This window comes from Mauremys mutica, chromosome 1, assembly GCF_020497125.1.
Source record: "Mauremys mutica isolate MM-2020 ecotype Southern chromosome 1, ASM2049712v1, whole genome shotgun sequence".
Classification (NCBI taxonomy): Eukaryota; Metazoa; Chordata; order Testudines; family Geoemydidae; genus Mauremys; species Mauremys mutica.
The window spans coordinates 15097990-15120767 of record NC_059072.1 but is presented as its reverse complement, the minus strand read 5'-3'; the positions used below and the strand labels follow the sequence as shown (position 1 = coordinate 15120767).

General features: G+C 46.3%; 1 protein-coding gene across 5 annotated transcripts in view; it reads left to right on the top strand.

The window, feature by feature from the left end:
- The window catches only part of USP6NL (USP6 N-terminal like), a 221736-nt gene that overhangs the window by 86966 nt on the left and 111992 nt on the right, over nucleotides 1-22778 (top strand). For all 5 annotated transcript variants that reach the window (XM_044979184.1, XM_044979164.1, XM_044979173.1 and 2 more), the window contains 2 exons: nucleotides 11516-11589; nucleotides 21043-21125. In XM_044979184.1, coding sequence (XP_044835119.1) covers nucleotides 11516-11589; nucleotides 21043-21125 — 157 coding nt within the window. The remainder of the gene's footprint in view (nucleotides 1-11515; nucleotides 11590-21042; nucleotides 21126-22778) is intronic.

Genomic DNA, 22778 nt, shown 5'->3' with positions numbered 1-22778 from the left:
AGATAGTTTAGCATAAGTAGTTAGCATCTGTTCTAGGGACCATGCAAGATACAGTGGCCTGTTAACATCTCTGTAGTCATAGGAGAAAAAGGAGGGTTAGTGGGTTACAGATTATTGTAATGAGTCATAAATCCAGTGTCTCATTAGTTCATGATTTTTAGTGTCTAGGAAAGTAATAAGAACAGGACTACTTGTGGCACCTTAGAGACTAACAAATTTATTTGAGCATAAGCTTTCATGGGCTACAGCCCACTTCTTCGGAAAGTAATGAATTTAACTCCCAGGCTCATCTCTTGAAAATGTTGTGCAGGTTTCCTTTGAGGATGATGATTGATAGGTCAGATATAGAGTGATTGCTTTGTGATCATCAGCATATTCTGTGGTATCTGAATACCTGGCTGTAGATAACAGATTTCTTTGTATCAGAGGGTAGCTGTGTTAGTCTGGATCTGTAAAAGCAGCAAAGAGTCTTGTGGCACCTTATAGACTAACAGACGTTTTGGAGCATGAGCTTTCGTGGGTGAATACCCACTTCGTCGGATGCATGTAGTGGACTACATGTAGATTTCTTTGTGTGTTTGAGGTGGTTACTTGGTAGGTGTGGTGATCTATGGGTTTCTTGTATATGGTTGTCTGTAGGGTTCCATTGTTGAAGCTGATTGTGGTGTTCAGGAAGTTGACTGATATGGGACTGTTCCAGAAAGAGTTTAATGGAATGATGGTGGCTGTTGAAGTTATGGTGGAAATCTGAGGGAGTTTGTCATCTGTCCAGAGGATGAAAATGTAATCGGTGAATCTCAGGCGTTTCATTGGCTTTGTTGTATTTGTTCAGAATTTTTTCTTCAAGGTGGCCCATGAGGAGGTTGGCATATTGGGGAACCATCCTAGTACTTATGGCTGTTCCCGTAGTTTGGACAAAGTTTTTGTTTTTGAATGTAAAATTGTTGTGGTTGAGGATGAAATGGATGAGTTTGGTGATCGGGTGGATATCTGAGGGTTGTCCATTGTCTTGTAAATATTTGAGGCAGCCATCTATGCTGTTATTGTGAAGGATGTTGGTGTATCGGGAAGTGGCATCCATGGTGGCAAGGATAGTGTTGTGAGGGAGGCTCTAAACGCTGCGGAGTTTGTGGAGGAACTCAGTTGTGTCCTGGAGGAAGCTGGCCCTTTGTGTGGTGAGTGGTTTGAGGATGGTCTGACAAAGTGGGAATGTTCTGGCTGTGTTATGTGAATGCTGAGTGGGGAGTTTTGACCTGGGAAGGTTGCAGGGGACTTGGGACTGCCTGCCTTGAGGAAGGGAGCATACTTGAGCATCCGAAGAAGTGGGCTGTAGCCCACGAAAGCTTATGCTCAAATAAATTTGTTAGTCTCTAAGGTGCCACAAGTACTCCTGTTCTTTTTACCTGAGCATGTAACCTGAGAACCCAGGAGGGGGGGGTTGAAGGCCAGGTGACACGTCTGCCTGGGTCACTGAACAAAGGACACAAAGGCTGGGGGAGGAGCTGGGGGGAGGCTGAGGTGAGAGGCTGGGGGGAGTTTGCAGTTTGAAACTGGCTGGGAAATGGAGCGTGGCGCCCCAATGGGGCTTGGGCTTCCCTGGGGCCCCCAGATGGACCTAACTAAAGTGGGTCCTGTTGTCTGTACCGGCAAGACCTGTTTTGGACTGTGTTCCTGTCACCTAAATAAACCTCTGTTTTACCGGCTGGCTAAGAGTCACGTCTGACTGCGAAGTCGGGGAGGGCAGGACCCTCTGGCTTCCCTAGGACCCGGCCTGGGTGGGCTTGCTGTGGGAAGCACATGGAGGGGCATATGCTGAATGCTCCAAGGGAGAGGAGGCTCCCCAAAGTCCTGACTGGCTTTGGGGGGAGCAGTTGCAGAGCATCGCCCGGGAACTCCGTGACTGATGGTTTGTAGGAGTCCGATATTCCTTCGGTCAGAGTGCAGTGGCCAGATAGGTCAGTTACTCACAGTAAAGTACTGTGATTTTAAAATAGGAAGGGAGAATTAATATTATTGTCATTAAAAGAACCCTCTGATTTGACCACAGTTTAAAAAAAAACCCAAACCCTCCAAACATCGTTCTGAGATGAGCTTTGAATGGGGTGTTGCAGATACAGAACAGCTGTTAATGGTGCCTGCAGTTAGTAGTTTATACCAATGCAGCTGGCTGTTTGTGCTGTGGTATGTGCAAACAAGCAAGAATTTGAGTGAAGTAATGGGAAATAACTTTGCATCTTCCATGGCTCTTTGGTTCCTTTTTACCCCGGCAGCTGCAAATGAATCATGGTGGAGAAAATGACCAGATAGTGGGGCACTCCTTTTCCATATATATGAAATAATATAATGATCCTTTTTACTTTTATTGCACCTTTCATCTGAGCACCTTGAAGTTTACAGAACTAAATTAACTTAGTCTTTCAGCAGCTAATTAAAACTAACAGATGGAACTGAGGCACAGTGAAGTAATAGTGAATCACTGGCAGAGCTGAGATTATAACCTAGTTCACTTGATTCCCAGCTCAGTGCTCTCTGATAGTCTTTTGTTTGTAGGGCAGTTTGTTGGACATCTTAAAATTCAGTAACTTTTTCATAACTTTAATTGCAGAAAATGTAATGCTGTGCTTCAGCAGCCCACGCTGCTCATTTTACTAGTTCTTCTGTGCTTATTTGGATTAGTGTTCCGATTATGGCCCTACTAAATTCATGGTCCATTTTGGTCAATTTCATGGTCATAGGATTTAAAAAATGGTAAATTTCAGGATTTCAGCTATTTAAACCAGAAATTTCACAGTGCTGTAATTGTATGGGTCCTGACCCAGAAAGGAGTTACGGGGTGCTCGCAAGATTACTGTAGGAGGGGGTTGCAGTACTGCTACCTTTACTTCTGTGCTGCTGCTGGTGGCATCGCTGCCTTCAGAGCTGGACAGCTGGAGAGTGGCAGCTGCTGGCCACGAGCCCAGCTCTCAAGGCACAGTCGCTGTCAGCAGCAGCGCAGAAGTAAGGATGGCATGGCATGGTTATTGCAACCCTTACTTTTGCGCTGCTGCTGGCGGGGCGCTGCTTTCCTAGCTGGGTGCCCAGCCAACAGCTGCCGCTCCCTGGCCGCCCAGCTCTGAAGGCAGCATAGAAGGGTGACAATACTGACCCCCCAGCAACTCCCTTTGGGGTCAGGACCCCCAATTTGAGAAATGCTAGTCTCCCCCCTGAAATCTATATAGTATAGGGTAAAAGCGCACACAAGACCAGATTTCATGGAGGGAGACCAGATTTCATGGTCCATGATGCCTTTTTCATGGCCGTGAGTTTGGTAGGATCCTAGTTATGATCCTTGTTGCACAGAGTGAAGTGTGGAGCATTGATTGAAGGGAGGCGAATCTGATAAGCTATAAATGACAATGGGTAGAGAAAGGGGGGTAGGTATCTTTTATCGATAGGGAAAGGGAGACACTAGTGTTACTTTCTGGAGAAAACATTGTGGTGTCAAGTTTCTTGCGGGCCAATTTATAAACTTATAAAGGATTAATAAATGATAAATAGATGGTTTAATAAATAGTTAATCATTTGCTATATAAATAGCTATATACTCCATCATGTCAATAGGTTACCTGTAGCCAGGGTGCAAAATCATCAGTAACTTATAATCTTCTACAACGCATACCACTCATATCTGTAACATGTTTATAGCATCTTTTAATCATTTATTGACTCTTTATGAACTACTTATAAAAGTACCCTTATTGTGAACTGGGATTCAGTCCTTAAATAAGAGTGTATACATAGAACCATTTTATAATCAGCAAATGACCTGAGAAAATATGTTGTGCTGATATATTGTCCTTTTTGCACAGTTCTGTTGTCTCTCAGTTTTCAGTATTCTTTTGAGGTAGCTGAGTGTGTATTCACTGTAGGGCTTGAGAGATTGACATGTTCTGTCTTAACTGTGTTAAACATTAGACTTTGTAAGTTACATTGCAGAGAGATATATTGTTTAAGTACCATATCTTCTTCAGTGATCTTGTTCTTTGAATGTTTATCCTAAAAGGAAAAACCCTTGGGGGGGGGGGGGGGGAGACCCTTCATTATAGTATGTGCACATGCAGTCTTATTCAGATATTTTTTTAAAAGTAGTGTGGTTTATTCTTTATTTTCATTTGAATACATTATTCTTCTCTGTTTCCTTAAGTGATAAATAGTGTTACTGTACGCATTTCAGTAGCTAAGTCACTGCTGTGTTTTACTTCAGAGATAAATGCATTTCAGTTATGTATTTATTGGTTTTACTACATCTCGCTTGCTTTTGTTTAGAACCTTCTGTCCCTTCCTAGGTTCACTGCAATTTTCTTTTACTTTCCTAGAATACTTCAGGGTTATCTATTTTCCAGAGTTGTCTTCAGTTGTCTGTTCTCTCTCCTTTTTCTCTGAAAAGCATTTACGTGAGAACTGTTTGGTACTCAGTTCTCTAAAAATCAGGTCACTTATATAGGAGTCCTAAATATGGATTTAGGAGTTTTAAGTAGGGTTGCCAACTTTCTGCTCACACAAAACCTGCCCCTCCTCCAAGGCCCCGCCGATGCCCCACCTCTTTTCCGAGGACCCAGCCCCCAACACTCCATCCTCCCCTCCCTCTGTCACTCGCTATCCCCACCCTCACTCATGCACTCATTTTGACCAGGCTGGCTCAGGGGGCTGGGATGCGGGAGGTGGTGAGGGCTCCATCTGGGGGTATGGGCTCTGGGGTGGGGCCTGGGATGAGGGACTTGGAGTGCAGGAGGGGGCTCCAGGCTGGGGGTGAAGCCGAGGGGTTTAGGGTGCGGGCTGGGGCTCCGGGCTGGGACAGGAGGTTGTGGTGCGGGGTGTGCGTGTGTGTGTGGGCTCTGATGTTGGGCCGGGGATGAGGGATATGGGGTGCAGAGGGAGATCAGGGCTGGGGCAGGGGGTTGGGGCATGGGAGAGGGGGCCTCAGGGGTTCAGGCTCCAGGCAGTGCTTACCTCAAGCAGCTCCCGGAAGCAGCAGTATGTCCCTCCTTCAGCTCCTACGTGGAGGCACGGCCAGGCGGCTCTGCACGCTGCCCCGTCCGCAGGCGCCACCCCCCCCAGCTCCCAGTGGCAGTGCGGAACCCCCTGGCTGCCCCTACGCATAGGAATCGGAGGGGGGACATGCTGGCTGCTTCCCAGGAGCAGCACGGCATGGAGGTTAGCAGGGAGCCTGCCAGCCCTGCTGCATGGTGCTGCCAACTGGACAGTCAACGGCCTGGTCAGCAGTGCTAGGACCTCTTTTCGACTGGGTGTTCCGGTTGAAAACTGGACATCTGGTCACCCTAGTTTTAGCTTTGAATATATTTTAAAAGAAAATCTTGGCCCTTATGTATAGGAAATCTATTTTATATCAGTTTTAGAGGTTTCTTAAATTTGAAGTTTCTAATTTGTTTTCCTCTGAGATCCAGTATGCTTGGACTCGCTAACAGGTGGAGAGATACAAGAGTCGCAACATTTATAGAACCTCTTCTAAAATATTGTTTTCATTTAAAATATGACACATACAGGAAACCTGGTTGTCATAGAAGTTTTATTTATATTCATTTGGGATGACTTCCGTAACTCACTTGTGGCTTTGTCTCTAGTAAGTAATGCTGACATCCGAAACTTGTTTGCCTTCCTTTTACAGAAGATCTATTTAGGCCTCAAAATTTGTTGCCTACATCTCTTGAATAAGGCTATGAACTGTTATGCCTTCGATCATCAGCTTGTTTCAGCCGGGTGTCCAATCCTACTTCCTGTTTTCGGAAGGTGTTCTAACTCTTCCTGAAACAAGAGGATCTCCTAAGTGCCCAAGTTGGGGGAGGGGGAGAAAAATAAGTTGTCCGTGCTAAATATTGCTCAGAGCAGCAGAGGAGGAAGCAGTGGACCTGTTCTGATTAGGGTTGCCAACCCTCCTGGTTTCGTTGGGCGTCTCCCGGAATCGGGCTCTATCTCCCAGAGGCTATGGGAGCCAAACCAGGAAATTTTAGATGCTAAAAGTCCGGCAGTGCAGTGGTGCGAAGGGCAGGGTCCCTGCAGCCCATAGGGTGGGGGGGTGGGGAAGCAAGAGGTCTTCCGGCACTGGGGGTGGGGGCAGCGCATGACTCCGCAGCTCCCATTGGCTAGGAACTGCAGCCAGTGCCTCCTGCACCAGGGCTAAGGCAGGCTCCCTGGCTGCTTCCTGGAATGGCACGGGGCCAGGGAGCCTGCCTTACCTCAGGTGGCTCCCGGGCAGCGGGGCTAAGCGCTGCCTGGCCAGAGCCCTCACCTCTCCTTCTCCCCAACCCCCTGCCCCAGTCCGGTGCTCCCTCCTGCACCTAAACTCCCTCTCAGAGCCTGTAACCCTCACCCCCTCCTGCACCTCAGCCCCAGCCCAGAGCCCGCACTCCAACCCACTGCCCCAGCCCAGTGAGTGAGGGTGGGGGAGAACGAGCAATGGAGGGAGGGGGGATGGAGTGAGTGAGGCGGGGCCTTGTAGAAGGGGCAGGGCCTCAGGGAAGGGGGGGCAGGGCAAGGGTGTTTGGGTTTGTATGATTAGACAGTTGGCAACCTTAATTCTGATGCCAGTCTACAGCTACCCAGTTCAGCAGGCCTTACTGTCCCTTTGATTAATTTAAAAATAGAAGATGAGCTGGAAATAAGATAGCTGCTGCTTTCTAGTGTTCTGTATGAAGTTAGTTAGCAGTTGGAGTCCATTTTTTTTATGGACAAGTGAACACATCTAAAAATACTAGCACTAATTGGCACCTTTGTTGACAGCCTCAGAAGAGAGGTCAAGTATTAAATGGGCTTGGAAGTTTCGGGTTTCTTCAGGTCAGGTTGGAGGCGCATTGGTGCATTAGAAACCTGCACTGGTGGTGTCAGTACTGTTCCTGTTCTGTGGATAAATAGGGGACTTAATCTTTGAAGCCTGACAGTATATATCTCTAACACGATGTAGAAACACAACAGTTTTCAACCTTTCTTACTTAAGGTTAGCCTTTGGGTTTGATTTGAAAATAGCACACCAATGTGGAAAAGTCAAATGTACAAGATGAGCTGCTTTATTTCTAAGTGTTGTTCTCAGAGTGTTTTCCCTCCTAATATAAAAGTAACATTCTTCTCTCCCCACCGCTCCTCCATATTCCCTGTTTAGCTATTAAACATATGCTCAAGAATGACTATAAACTGACTGTGATTAGAGCCTTTTAACTAACCAGGAAGTTTGTTTTTCGTGTGTTCTTATCAGTGGGTTTTTTTTAATATCTTTAAAGAAACAAAATCCAATCAATACCACAATGGACCATGACAAATGTGATTATTGTTAATCATCATTCATATATATTGAGGCCACATGGAACTGTTATGATCATATTCGTGTCCTGTATAATGCAGACCATTAATTTCACTTGGGGATTCCTATGTGCAGCCCACCAACTTTATGGTTGCACTAAAATATGTCATAGAAAGATAAGTCACTTCTTAATCTTCTCCTTGATTAGTTAAATAGATTGAGTTAATTTAGTCTCTCCTTGTGAGGAATGTTTTCCCTGATGTTCACAAATCATTTTTATAGCTCTAACTTTTTTCCCTTACCATCTCCAATTTTTCAATTCCCCTTTAAAAGCATGGACACAATATTACACTAGTGGTCTCACCAGTGCTGTACACAGGGGTAATATATTATTCCTTCTCAGTGTTAATCTTGGTTAATACATCCAAGTATTGTTAGTCCTTTTTTTGGTGACATCATCACCGAGTAGGAGCTCATATTCTGGTGGCTATCTACAATGACTTTGTAGTCCCTTTTGAAGTCACATTCCAGAATACAGTCCCATATCCTGTGAGTATGGACTGCATTCTTTCCTTGAGTTAGGCTATGTAAAATATGTTTTGATTCATTGCATCCAGCCATCCAAGTGACCCTGATTGTTTTGTATCGGTGACCTGTCCATTGTTGTTCACTCACTGCCAATCCGGTGGCAGTGGGGAGCACTCTGCAACCCCCAACTCCCAGCCAAGGACCGCTGGAGCAGGCCAGCTCTTGCGCTGGGGCACTTGGGTGCAGCATCACTGCCAAGCCAGTGACCCAGGAGGTAGGGCTGGAGGGTGATCTCCCACCTCCGTGCAGCCAGTGGCCTGTGCTCCCCACTACCATGCTGGAGCCTCCACATTTATTTATTGACAAATAATATTTGCAGAATTTTAAAATACTGTGTGCAGGTGGGTGGTGTTTTTTTTTTTGTTTTTTTTGTTTTAAGCAGAATGTCTAATTTTTGGTGCAGAATTCCCTCAGGAGTAGAACTTGTTAAATTTCTTTTTGAAAGGTGGTGGTCTTTGTGGTCTTGTTGTAGATTTTTGTACTCTGCTGATGGGAGGGCATAAGAATTTGGATAGATACCTGAGAAACTGGGAGTATAGAACACTATTTCTTCTATTAGGCAAAAGCCCATGCTGTAAGAACTGTGGCAGTTGGGCCAAATAATGCACAATGTGTGCAGTGTCTCTCATACAACACACAATATTGTGCATGCAACTTAGCTGGAAAGTAAGTGTGGTGATTGGATTGATGGTACCTGAAAGCCTTTCATGCAGGTGCAATTTGTAAAGTTGAAATGGCTGAGAACTTAAATATTGTATGGTAACAGGCAGCAAATTCTAGTGATGATTCAAACTGGTGGTATCTAAACAAAAAGAGCTCTCAACCATGCGTATAGCCATTTCCATTGCTTCACACTGACTCAACAGACATTCTAGGCTACAGAATGACAGTCATGGAATCTTTTAATACAGTAACTTCTCACTTAAGGTCGTCCGGGTTAACGTTGTTTCGTTGTTATGTTGCTGATCAATTAGAGAACATGCTCATTTAAAGTTGCCCAATGCTCCCTTATAATGTTGTTTGGCTGCTGCCTGCTTTGTCCACTGCTTGCAGAAAGAGCAGCCTGTTGGAGCTAGCTGGTGGGGGCTTGGAACCAGGGTGGACCGGCAGCCCCCCTATCGGCTCTAAGGACCCCTAAATTCCCTGTGCAGCCGCCCAGCAGGCTATCCATTGCCGGGCAGTTCAGCTGTCCCTTCCCCCAGCGGAGGGAGCTTGCTAGCAGCAGCTGCTGTCTCAACTTGCTGATCTGCTTAAAAAGGCAATGTACTTAGAGTGGGGTCAACGAATTTAAAGAGGCAATGCAAGTGTCTCTCTCTCACACACATGGTGTGTGTCTCTGTTTCTCTCTGCCATGCTGTCTTCCCTCCCTCCATTCCTGCTGCCTTGTAGAGTGGTGAGGCTACATTAATAACAATGTGTTAACCCTTGATGGCTCAGCTGAGTGCTAGTTCATCATTTAGCAGTAAGGCATTCCCTGGGAAATATTGCACCCTCAGACTTCACCACCTCAACCAAGCTTCACAATCATCATTGCTGTGTACAGTATTAAATTGTTTGTTTAAAACTTATACTGTGTATATGTATATGTGTGTATATATGTAGTCTTTTGTCTGGTGAAAAAAATTTCCCTGGAATCCAGCACTCCCCCACCCTCATTTACATTAATTCTTATGGGGAAATTGGATTCACTTAACATTGTTTCACTTAAAGTAGCATTTTTCAGGAACATAACTACAACGTTACGCGAGGAGTTACTATACAGGTACTGTATGTTGCCCAAAACCTGATTGCAGATCATGTTTTATTCTATCAGCTGTGGTTTTAAAAGAACAAAAAATCCAAAACCACCACATCAAACGCAAAACTTAATGTGTTAAAAAGTATTTTCTAACAGCAATTTCCTTTAACTGGCTCCTTGGTTAACATATTTAAGCTTTTATCTTTTTCTCTTTCGTATTAAGGGATACTCAACTGTCATTCATTGCTCATTACAATCCATTTGTCACAGTTAATATTATATTGAGTCAGGTATCAGTAAGAAAATGTGTGTGCTTCTCAAGAATGTTCTGCCTTTATTTGTAATCGGGTTAGTGGAAATATCTAGGAAAGCCATTGTCTGGAAAATAGTCATAATAAATCCCATAAGGAAATATAAGGGTTGAACAAATAGTGAAAAGTATGTCAATAAAAAGTCTGTCCTTGGAATATGATGCTTTTATATAGAATCCCTTACAATTTACCATTTTTCATGGCATATACTTTGGGAGTGTTCCCTTTCTAGAGAAATAATAGACTACAAAGATGCCCACTTCAAGGACTAAATGGTGAATGAAAATACAGTTTTGAAATGAATGTATTCTTTAAATACCAAATCTTTTTTGATAGCTGTTTTTTCAAAATGTATTGCTATTAAAAAAAAATGATGAAAATCTTCCATTGGTGGAAGATGGTTTCCTTCATTAATTCTGACGCCATAAACATTTTTGAATTACCGGTAGTTACTTGATCATTGTCAAATGTTGGTTGGTAAGATATCTTAACTTTCTTACATGTCTCCTTTACGACTGGAAAACTAAAGGTTGAGTGTACTTCTTTCTTTGGGATTGGAGCCAGATAAGCTAGTCTAGTTGTTCAGTCTCTTATTCTATTTTCTACTCCCTTCTCTCAGTCAACAAGATCCTTTCTAATGCTCTGACCCCCAGTGCTACACTGAAATGTTACTTTCTCATCAGTTGGTTGGAAGGTCCCATGCTACCTCATCAGTCGGCTGGAAGGCTCCGTCTCCTTTCGTGTGTCAGACCTACCATCCTGATGTGTCATGCTGTTCCGTTGCACTTGCTCTTTCTTGCCCCAGCTTCAGTTCCTGATATGACTCATCTCTTCCTTCACTGCTTCCTTGGGAATAGCCAGTGTCCTAAGAGTTAATTCAAGCACTGCTACTTTAATAGTTCTGGTGTATTCTAATCCTGTCACTTTATGAATCTTGGGAATTACCCATACACCATTAATTTTTATTTTTTTTTAAAGTGGCAATAACATGTAGCATTATTTGCAATATCTGAGTTCTTAAGGGTAAGGCGCATGTGGGAGTTTTAGCCCTGAGGCCTTCAGTCTTCCAGTTCTTTTCAAGATTTAATGTCCATCTTGTGGAAAGGTTAGAGAAAATACTTTAGCATCGGCCTAAGATAGCATTGTAATATCACAAATCATGATGGATGTAATTTTAAAAAAAGAAAATCAATGAATGAAGCACTATGGTTAGTGAAAATTGTGAAAGAATCACAAAAACTCAGTAGTGGTATCTCTCAAGTTCCTAATGCATCTTATCACAAGAAGCTTTAGCTGTTCCGTTTCTCATAATGGTATAGAAATAAAATATGTTGTTAAATTACAGGTTTGAGAGTTGAAGTTAATCTGTTCAGCAGTTGGAACAGTGCACAATTTTATTGATCTTGAACAGTATTCAAATTGTTACTTTTCAGGTTATACCACCATATTTCATTTTGCTATATTCATTTTGGTACTCCTGAGACCTAATGTCTCTATGTGATAAGATTTATTCTCTAATTACTTTTCAACAATTTTTGATTACAGAGAGAGCAAACCTCAGTTACTTTTTATTTTAATCCTGAACAGATTCAGATGCCGAGCAGGATGCTGCTATCAAACTTGCCCAAGAACGAGCTGAGATAGTTGCCAAGTATGACAAAGTAAGTGCTCCTGTTAATAGTGTAATTTTGGCATTGACTATTAGAAATTGAAATGTGGGCTTCCTCTGGCAAGTTCAAAAATAAATAGCTTCCTCCTAAAATATTCTGTGTGATAATCTGCATCAAGTTCAGTACACATTAACATTAGGAGAGCTTGCTTTATTTTTTTTTTCTCTCCGTGTTTTTGCTGATGGTTTGATGAACTTAAGTTTCAGATGTATGTAAGTTGCTTCAGGGCTATTTTTGTCATTTTTCTCTCACTTATATTGCAGTGCCCATGTCTTACAACCAGTCAGGTTTTATTTATTCTTCTTCGAGTGGTTGTTCATGTCCATTCAAAGTAGGTGTGCGCGCGCCGCGTGCACGCCAGCCGGAAGATTTTGCCCAGCAGCGTCCGTAGGGTCGGCCCTGGCGCCCCCTGGAGTGGCGCCACTACGGCATCCTATAAAGGGGCCTGCTGACCCTCCACCCCCTCAGTTCCTTCTTATCGCAGGTGACGGCTAGCTGGAACTTCTCTTGCGCATAGCAAGTTTGCAGTGTCCTATCCTTATGTATAGTCCGTGTATATAGTTGCATTATAGTTAGCTTACTTAGATTGTTGTATATAGTTCTTCGTAGTTGGGGGGTCCCCCCCAAGTTTTCGTCGCTTGCTGGGGCATGCCCGGGTTCCCTGGGTTTAAACTCTGCAAGGACTGCGGGAAATTCATGCCCAAGAGTGACCCGCACTCGGCTTGTTTGAGGTGCCTCGGAGAGAGCCACCAAAAGGACCGGTGCTCTATCTGTAGAGGCTTCCGCCCGAGAACTCTCAAGGACAGGGCTCAAAGACTTAGTCCTCCTGATGGAGGCTGCCCTGAGGCCACCCTCGGAACCGGCTGAGGCGGTGCCCAGCATGTCTTCCTCGGTGCGGAGTGCCCCGGCACCAGCATCAGGACTTAGGGCCCAGCCCAAGTCGTCAAAGCCCCGGCACCGGACGGAGTCGGGTCATAGGAAGTCGGCCTCAGTGCGGCACCACTCACCGTCGCCGGTGCCCGCCAAGAAGAGAAAGCCGGTGAGGGAATGGTCACCCCACCAGGATGTGAGGCCGACGTTGTCTGCAGGTGCAAGCAGACACGCTGGGCTACAGCCCTCGGCGGCTCCGTCGATTCCCGCACCACAAAGAGGGAGGTCGAGTCTGGACCAGCCTAGATCCCCGGACCTCAGCGGAGACTTGCGCCTCCCTTCGACGCCGGAGGCGTTCGAGGCGGCCTCAGATTTGATGGGGCTCCCAGCGCCGGTCTCCCCGCACCGTAGGGAGTTGCCTACTGTGGTCCGTCCCCCAGTACAATCAAGGGGCAAGCCAGCCATGCTGTCTCCTCCCTCCCCGCACCGCGCCGCTAAAGCGGCACCGGACCAGATAAGAGGCTCCCCGCTGCCTCCGCACCGCTCTCCAATGGCACCGGGTGCTGCTCCTCCCAGGTCCTTGTACTCAGAGACCTCAGACTCAGAGGCAGACTCCTACCGCCTCAGCCGGTCGTGGAGCAGGAGATCGGTTTCGGGGGTGAGCCACCGGCGTTACCCACAGTGGCAGCAACAATGGCAGCCGCCCTTGCAGTGGCCGTTTTGGACTCCCTGGGCCTACCACCAGTCGGTAGGCCAGGCGTTTGGTCCTCGATCTCCTCGTCGTTGGTGGCCCCGGCACAGCTGCCTCCTCCACCGGCACTGTCGGTAGGCAGGGGTATGCCATTTCCAAGTTCAGCACCCCCTAGCCGGGCAGCGGCACCAGCAGCGGCTTCAGTTCGGGCTCCGCAGGCACCACCCGATATGCCAAGCCGCTCACTGGTGACCCCGGTACCGGTCGCGGTGCTGCATTTAGGATCGGAACTGGCACTGCAACCACAGTACCGTGGGCTGCATGCACCGGAAGAAGAACCGATCCATGTAATTTCCTCGTCTTCCTCCCCGGACAAAGTGGTCTCGGGCACGGCTGCAGCACCGGCCCTAGAGGACACTCGAATCCTCCAACAACTGTTCCAGTGAGCAGCTCAGAGCCTCGCAATCCAAGCTGAGGAAATCGAGGTGGAAGTGGACCCTGTAGTAGACATCCTGGCTCCCTCAGGGCCATCCAGGGTGGCTTTCCCGCACCTTAGGGCAAACGCCAGCCTGACTGGCCCCTACTGCCAAGAGAACGGAATGGCGCTATTTCGTCCCCTCTAAAGGGCACGAACACATGTAAAACACCCCCCCTCCGGACTCCCTGGTAGTGGATGCGGCCAACCAGCGGGAGCGCCAAGGCTTTCAGGGGTCAACACCAAAGAGCAGGGACGCTAAAAGACTCGAGCTCTTTGGTAGAAAGGTGTACTCCATGGCGGACCTACAACTCCGCATTGCCAACCAACAGGCAATTGTAAGCCGATATGGTCATAACACGTGTTCAGCCATGTCGAAGTTTACGGAGCTCCTTCCCCAGGACTCGAGGTCAGAGTTTTCGGCCCTAGTGGAGGAGGGGAAGCTGATCTCCCGAGCCTCTCTCCAGGCTGCCTTAGATGCGGTGGACTCAGCCTCACGCACCCTGGCCACGGGCCTGGTCATGCGGCGGGGAGCCTGGCTCCAGGTCTCAGGCCTGCCCTATGAGGTCCAGCACACAATTCAAGACCTCCCCTTCGAGGGGCAGATGTTATTCTCAGAAAAGACAGACAAGCGTCTGCATAGCCTAAAGGACTCGAGGGCCATGCTTCGCTCGCTGGGCTTGCATACCCCTGCGACCCAGCGCAGACAGTTTAGGCCACAGACGGCCCCACGCCCATACCAGCCACAGACTCGCCAGGAGCTGGGGCGCAGGCAGGGCAGAAATGGCAGGAGGCGCTACCAACACCACCCCTCTGGTCAGGCGTCCGGTCAATCCAGACCACCATCGGGGCCTAGACCCCCTATTTGATGGTACGGTCGAGGGCAACCTACCTATCGAGACCTTGGATCCTTCAACCCCTACCTTTGGGTCACGTCTGTCCCCCTTCTACCGTGCCTGGTCCCGAATCACGTCGGACAGCTGGGTGCTCTGCACAATAGAGAGGGGATATTCTATCCAGTTCTCCTCCCTCCTGCCCCACCAGCCCCCCTCCCCGTCCCTCTTCAGGGACCGATCTCACGAGCAACTTCTAACTCAAGAAGTGAAGTTCCTCACGGAGGCAGGGGCGGTAGAGGAAGTCCCTCAGAAGCTCAGGGGCAAAGGCTTCTACTCCCGGTATTTCCTAATACCGAAGGCGAAAGGGGGCCTGAGACCCATACTAGACTTGAGCTTTCACACAAACTTGTTCAGCCGCCACAAGTTCCGCATGGTCTCCCTGTCCTTGATTATTCCCTCCTTGGATCCAGGAGATTGCTATGCCGCCCTCGACTTAAAGGACGCTTATTTCCACATTGCCATAATTCCCCGGCACCGTCGGTACCTCAGGTTTGTCGTGGCCGACGCCCATCTGCAGTTCACGGTGCTCCTGTTCGGCCTGTCAGCTGCTCCCAGGGTCTTCACGAAGTGCATGGCAGTTGTGGCAGCCTTCCTGCGCAGGCAGGGCATCCAGGTATTCCCCTACCTGGACGACTGGCTCATAAAGGGCCGCTCCAAGGAGCAGGTGGAGACCCAGGTGTTGTTCATCAGGCGGACCTTTCTCGATCTCGGCCTCCTCTTGAACGAAGCCAAGTCCACCCTGTCTCCGACGCAATGAATAGAGTTCATAGGAGCAGTTCTGGACTCCATCCATGCCAGAGCATACCTGCCAGAATCCAGGTTCCGGGCGATTTCCGAGCTTCTCCTCGGGCTGCACCGCGCCCCGATTACCACGGCGCGAGTTTGCCTCCGGCTGTTGGGTCACATGGCAGCGTGCACCTATGTGGTAGACCATGCCAGACTCTGGCTTCGCCCGCTACAGTCTTGGTTAGCGACAGTTTATCGCCCGGCCAGGGACCCTCTGGTCTCAGTGGTGTCCGTTCCCCACTTCGTGCTAAGCTCGCTGCGGTGGTGGCTCGACCTGCAGAAAGTGTGCGTGGGTGTTCCCTTCGCTGCCCCTCAGCCCTCCCTCTCCCTGGTAACGGATACCACGGATCGGGGTTGGGGAGCGCACCTGGGACACCTCAGGACGCAGGGCTTGTGGTCGCTGGAGGACCTCGAGTTGCATATCAATGTCAGGGAGCTGAGAGCGGTTCGCCTGGCTTGTTTGACCTTCCGGTCCCATCTGGCCGGCAGATGTTTCAGTCCTCTCGGACAACACGGCAGCAGTCTTTTATATCAACAAACAGGGGGGTGCATGCTCCTCTCCCCTGTGCAGGGAAGCCCTCGCGCTGTGGGATTTCTGTGTCCACAATGCTACCCACCTGACGGCGTTCTACCTTCCGGGGGAGCAGAACGGTTTGGCGGACACCCTCAGCCGCTCGTTCCGGGGTCACGAGTGGTCCCTCCGATGGGATGTGGTGTGCTCAATTTTCCAGCTCTGGGGCTTTCCCCGGTTAGATCTGTTCGCCTCGAGGGAAAACAGGAAGTGCCGACAGTTCTGCTCCCTCCTGGGCTGCAGTCGGGGGTCTCTGTCGGACGCCTTCCTACAGTCTTGGGGGGTCGGTCTGCTCTACGCCTTTCCTCTGATCCCCCTGATACACAGGGTGATTTTGAAGATTCGCAGGGATCATGCACGGGTAATCCTGATAGCTCCGGCGTGGTCGCGCCAGCATTGGTACACGTCACTCCTGCACATGTCAGTTCAGGCGTCCCTGACGCTGCCCCTGCTCCCGGACCTGATCACGCAGGACCGGGGCTTCCTCCGCCACCCGAACCTCGAGTCCCTTCACCTCACAGCATGGATGCTTCATGGCTGAACCCAGTGGAGATGCAGTGCTCCCAGCAGGTCAGACAAGTGCTGCTCGGTAGCAGGAAACCGTCAGCTAGGGCCACCTACCTGGCCAAATGGAAGCGCTTCTCCATATGGTCAGGTCAGCGAGGTCACAATCCGCTGGGTGTCCCAATCCCCATTGTCCTAGACTATTTGCTCCACCTAAGACAACTGGGCCTCTCCCTTTCCTCCATTCGTGTTCACTTGGCGGCCATCTCGGCTTTCCATCCGGGAGAGGGGGGTACCTCAGTGTTTGCGAACCCGCTGGTCGGGCGTTTCCTCAAAGGTATGGACAGGCTATTTCCCCATGTTCGTCAGCCGACCCCTGCTTGGGACCTGAATCTGGTCCTCTCCGCCCTCTTGGGGCCTCCCTTTGAGCCTCTGGCTTCGTGCTCCCTGTTGTACTTGTCGTACAAGACCGCCTTCCTGGTGGCGATCGCTTCGGCCAGGAGGGTATCGGAGCTCAGGGTGTTAACATCTAAGCCCCCGTACACTGTCTTCTATAAGGACAAGATCCAACTTAGACCTCACCCGGCTTTCCTACCCAAGGTAGTTTCACAGTTCTGCATGAGTCAAGATATTTTTCTCCCGGTGTTTTATCCGAAACCACACTCTTCCAATGAGGAGCGGAGGTTACGTTCCCTGGATGTCCGCAGGGCCTTGGCTTTTTACATCGAGCGTACCAAGCCGTTTAGACGCTCGACTCAGCTCTTCATCGCAGTGGCGGATAGGATGAAGGGGCTCCCAGTCTCCTCTCAGCGCATCTCTTCGTGGATGCCCTCACCCTCCTGCCCCTAAGTCGGAGTGCCGGCAAGAAGGAACTGAGGGGGTGGAGGGTTGGCGGGCCCCTTTATAGGGCGCTGTAGTGGCGCCACTCCAGGGGGCGCCAGGGCCGACCCTATGGATGCTGCTAGGGGAAAATTTTCTGGCTGGCATGCACGCAGTGCGCGCACACCTACTTTGAATGGACATGAACAACACATCTCGAAGAACAACAGTTACTAAAAGGTGGGTAATCGTTTTTTCTGATTGATGCTGTTTAGTGAATCCAATGTATTGATCTAGAGACACTATTTTTTTTTTTGAGGATACACATACTTTAACTCTTTATTGCTGCATGGTCATAGAAATTTAATGCTAAATCAGTAATGGTAATTGAAAAGAAAAAAAATAACCACATTGATTTGCTATAGTAACCTATTTTATGTAAAGAAAAAAATTTCAGCCTGTGCTGTTTTTGTACCATATAGCAAGTAAGACTGTCATAGAATACAACTGGGTTATGCCTACATCTTACTCACATATTCTCATCACAGTATCATTAGTAGCCATACGACGCGCTAGACCAGTGATACTCAGACCTCAATGGTTCAGGAGCCAAATTAGTGATCAACATTACCCAAAAGAGTCACAGTGGTAGCAGGCTATAGTACTATATATTCATATTTAAATAGTATGCCAGGGAAATATTTAGTTTTTTTAATATATAAAATACACAGAGAGAGAGAGAGATGTGTGTGTGTGTGTATATAAACACATACACACAATACATCTATATCTATAAAATAGTAGTGTATATTATTTTCACAGCAAATAAGTTAATAATGTAGTGCAGGTTGATAACTTAATTGGTTAATAACATAATAAAAGCATCCTTACTGGTTAATAATTAAATCACACAATGTTTTAATATCATGTGTTGCAAAGAGCTGCAGGAGACACATTAAAGAGCCACTTGCGGCTCCCGAACCTCAGTTTGAGTATCACTGTGCTAGACTATAATTTGTGGATGTAAGCAAACATTATACAAAATTGTATATAAAGTAAAGCTGTATCTATATAATGTAGAATATATTTGATTTTAAGGGATTTTCTTTTCACTGACATTTGTTTTGTAGCAATAGCTTTAGTGCAAAGTTGGTAGCAATCATGGCTGAAAGACTTTAATTATAGTGGTGCAGCACTGCCACTATAGTTGAGGTTGCATTACATCTGTTTAAAGGTTGAGCTTGGTAAGTAATCTAGAATAGACAAACTTTTTCAGATTTCTTTGAAAGTTGGTGTGCCTCTGGAGTGTGCAGGCTAGGGTTAATGACTTAAATTTGGAGTCATTTGAGCCAGGGGTTCCAGATATGTAAGCTCAGAAAAAAATAGGAACTTAAAAAAATGGCTAGGTGGTGTGTGTCTTTTTATTTTAATTTAATTTAATTTATTTTCATTGTACAGAGCTAAAGGTCAAACCATTGATATGATGCAGGTCAAACTGGTTCTAATTTGTCACATTGTACCCAAAGTCGTGCACTAAATCTTTGGGTACCCATGCTGAGAACAGTATTTAAGAAAATATACATTTTTAATATTATGTATGCATCAATACAGAAAATCAGCTAGAATGTTTATATTTTTGCCATATTATATGCTTTAAAACTTGACTCTTGTAAGCACGCTAAAATCTGAATAGTTACTTATATTACATTGAAATTTAGTGCCCCTCAAGTGGGACAGGATGCAGGGTAGCATTAGGAATCCAAATTTGGGGTTATTCGGCCAAGGAGTTCCTGAATTACAGGCACCTTCAAACATTGTTTCCTAGTGCTGCCTTGTACTGGGACACGTTAATGATTGGTTGAATCACGATGGCTGTGAACTTACCCATCAACATAGTTAAGGATAAGTTAATCACAAGCTCCCACCTAAGTCAAACGGAGGTTTTTTTTAACTGAGCAGCTGGAGGTTGTTACAATTTGAGTCATGGGTGGCAGTTTTATTATGGGGGGAATGTAACTGAAGTCTTTTGGTGGGGAGGGAAATTTGATCTGTAAGGCGCCCCTCCCCTCCCAGGATATTAGGAGATGGAGGAGTGGGGGTTAGGGGAATAGGGATTTGGGGCTCCAGCAAGGGGAGGGGTTTATCAGGAGGGAGATAAATGGGGATGGTAGAGTAGGCAAGACCTCTATTCGGCATTGGTGAGGCCTCATCTGGAGTACTGTGTCCAGTTTTGGGCCCCCATTACAAGAAGGATGTGGAAAAATTGGAAAGAGTCCAGCGGAGGGCAACAAAAATGATTAGGGGGCTGGAGCACATGACTTATGAGGAGAGGTTGAGGGAACTGGGATTGTTTAATCTGCAAAAGAGAAGAATGAGGGGGGATTTGATAGCTGCTTTCAACTACCTGAAAGGGGGTTCCAAAGAGGATGGATCTAGACTGTTCTCAGTGGTAGCAGATGACAGATCAAGGACTGGGGAGGTTTAGGTTGGATATTGGGAAAAAATTTTTCACAAGGAGGGTGGTGAAGCACTGGACTGGGTCACCTAGGGAGGTAGTGGAATCTCCTTCCTTAGAGGTTTTTAATGTCAGGCTTAAGAAAGCCCTGGCTGGGATGATTTAGTTGGGGATTGGTCCTGCTTTGAGCAGGGGGTTGACTAGATGACCTCCTGATGTCCCTTCCAACCCTGATATTCTAGGATTCTAAGAGAGGGTGGGGCACACTCCCTAGCTCTGCTATTGTATCCCAACCTTCTTGCACCCTAATCTTCCTGCACTAAACACTCTGTCAGTGTACCACTACTCCTGCACCCCACAACTGTCAGTGTACTTCAACCTTCCCGCATCTCAACCCTGCCAGTCCACTCCAGCTCCCTGCATTCCAACTCCCATTCACTCCACAACTCTGCGAGTGCACCCCAAGCTCCTGCACCTCCAGTCCTACCATGGTTCTGGTGGTCCATTCAATATTCTGGGAGACAGGAATTCCTATAAAATAGCCATCACAGCTAGCACTAATGGAGACCTTTTCTAGCACCTTTATCACAGGGGTTATTGACTGTATAGTCATCAAAGACTGGACTTACCCATGGAAGAGGCCTGGGCAGGTCAGTGCTGAGGCATACTGGCTGTCAGAATGGCACCTGTCATGAACAACAGCTTTGATTTATTATTAGAAATTGTCATCTTCTGTATCAGTCAGGCTTTTATGTAACCTGGGGGAAATCTTCGTGTCCCTCTCACTCGTATCCAGACAGCATCCAGGTGTGGCTGCTCTTCATCCACATATGTCTAAGATTCATAATTTTTTTTTTTCTGCTGTACAGCTAAAGTGCTGCATGATCTCCCATCTTTACGACTTCAGCTGCCTCCACCACCTCCTCAGACCTCTGTGACAAACATATTACTCCCACTGATTCTACAAAATGCAGCTGCTAAAATAATCTTTCCCTGCTGATCAGTCCATATCACCCCATCCCTTTTTAAATCTCTCCACTGGCTCTCTCTTGTCCACCACATCAAGTTAAAGACACATCCTGTCCTATCTGTTCTTTTTACCACGTTGCTCCCCGACTCCACCAGTGACATGGAGGGTTGTACAAAAAAGACAACCTGAGGAACTCTTCTACTGTGGAAATAAGTAAAGTTGGTGGGATGGTTGTGGAGCTCTCTCATCCTTTGTAGGTCAGATTGGGAGTTCTATGGTGGTGTTCTGCGCGACAGATATAGAATATGCTGCCAACTGCATAACTCATGTCCTGTCTTTTTAAGTTTTAGACCAGCTTGCTATGTGGTGCCATAAGCCTTCATTGTTGCTTTTCTTTTTCTTTTTAGGGACGAGAGGGTGCCCAGATTGAACCTTGGGAAGATGCAGACTACCTTCTTTACAAAGTCACAGATAGATTTGGTTTTCTACAGTAAGTTGCTAGTTTGAAAAGAAAATAAGATTAAAAGTTTATTACTTATTAGTATTTTTTGATGTATGCCTAATTGATGAAAGTATTGATTGCTTACTTGTAATAGAACTGCTATGAGGAGAGAATTCCATTCAGTGTATAAATTTTGAATGGTCTTGCATTGTGGTTTTTCTATTGTTATATTCTCCGCTTTTTTATTCTATGATTTAAATTGATCCATAGTTGGGAATAGAAAAGTTTTGGACTATTTTATGTGAATGTTATATTTAGTTACAGTGGATACTTATAGTGCATCTTAATTAAGATTGGATAAGTTATTTATATTTTTTGAATTACAAAATTAAAATCTGCAGTGTAATTGTAGCTATGTTGGTCCAAGAATATTAGAGATTTGAAGAAGAGAAAAGCTCCGTGTAAGTGCAAAAATTTCTCTTTCATCAACGGAAGTTGGTTCGATAAAAGATATTATTTCACCTACCTTGTCTCTCTCAAATTAAAATTGTAATATGCATATAACATTTTTGAAAAGTGCAGATCAGAAGTTTTAAAGTCCTAGAAAGGGAAGCTTCTTTTTATGTTTTTACTAATTTTTCCATCTTTTTTTATTTAAAAAGTGTAGGAAATTCCATACAAAATTCTACACTAATAAAAAAGTAAGATCCTGACCCTGCAAAGACATATGCCTTTGTTTCAGGTTATTCACTGACTAGTCCCATTAAATTTATAGGGACTATTCCTATTGCATAAAGTTAAGCTCATGCATAAGTCTTTGCAGGGTTGGGGCCTAAAATAATGAAGCACTCAAAATCAGGAAATGCCAGAATCCGGATTGTGTGCACCCCTGGTGCATTCCAATATAAACTTGATCACATACTATTTATTCAAAAAAAAAAAGGATTAAATTGTAGTATGTGATATTGTAAGTAACGACCAGCATAACAAATATACAAAAGAAGGCAGAGTGAAGATTGGTATTTCTTCACTTTTCTGTACTCAGTAACAGTTATAACAGTCTGTTAACATTGTGGCATCTTTCCATTGACTTCATAGAGGATTGGATCAGGCCATAAATAAGCCTTAAGACCTGGAAATGTCTTTACCAAAGCTGCCTGTGTTCCATTACTGCTTTTAGATGGGTGTAAGAGTATATTATTAGAAGACCAATTTACAGATATTGAATAGCACAGAATGATTTGCTAATCCTTCTAGCCAGTCAGGATTCTTCAGTATTTTTAGGCCATGTCTACACTACAAACTGTGGTGGATGCAATTATGTTGGCATACAGCCACTGAAGTTTTTATATCGCTTGGACTTGTGCATACTTGGCTGCTTGTGTCAGTACTGGTGTACTCACCAGGGGTGCTTGTGTCAATGCAAAATGTGGTGCATCATGCCACCACTGGGTATTGTGCCTGTTGAGAAATTTTTGCCACGTGTTGTGGGATAGAAATGACTTGCCTAGGAATTTCTGAGAGTTAGGGGTCAAGTTCCAAGCATGCAGCTTTTTCCATCTCAGAATACCATTAATATTCCATAATTTTCGTGCCTTTTCAATAAATAAATAAATAAATAAATCCCACAAATCCACATGGCGCTTTTCTGTCTCTGCAATCTCTGACAGAAGCATGGAGCCCGCAGAGCTTTGCAGTATT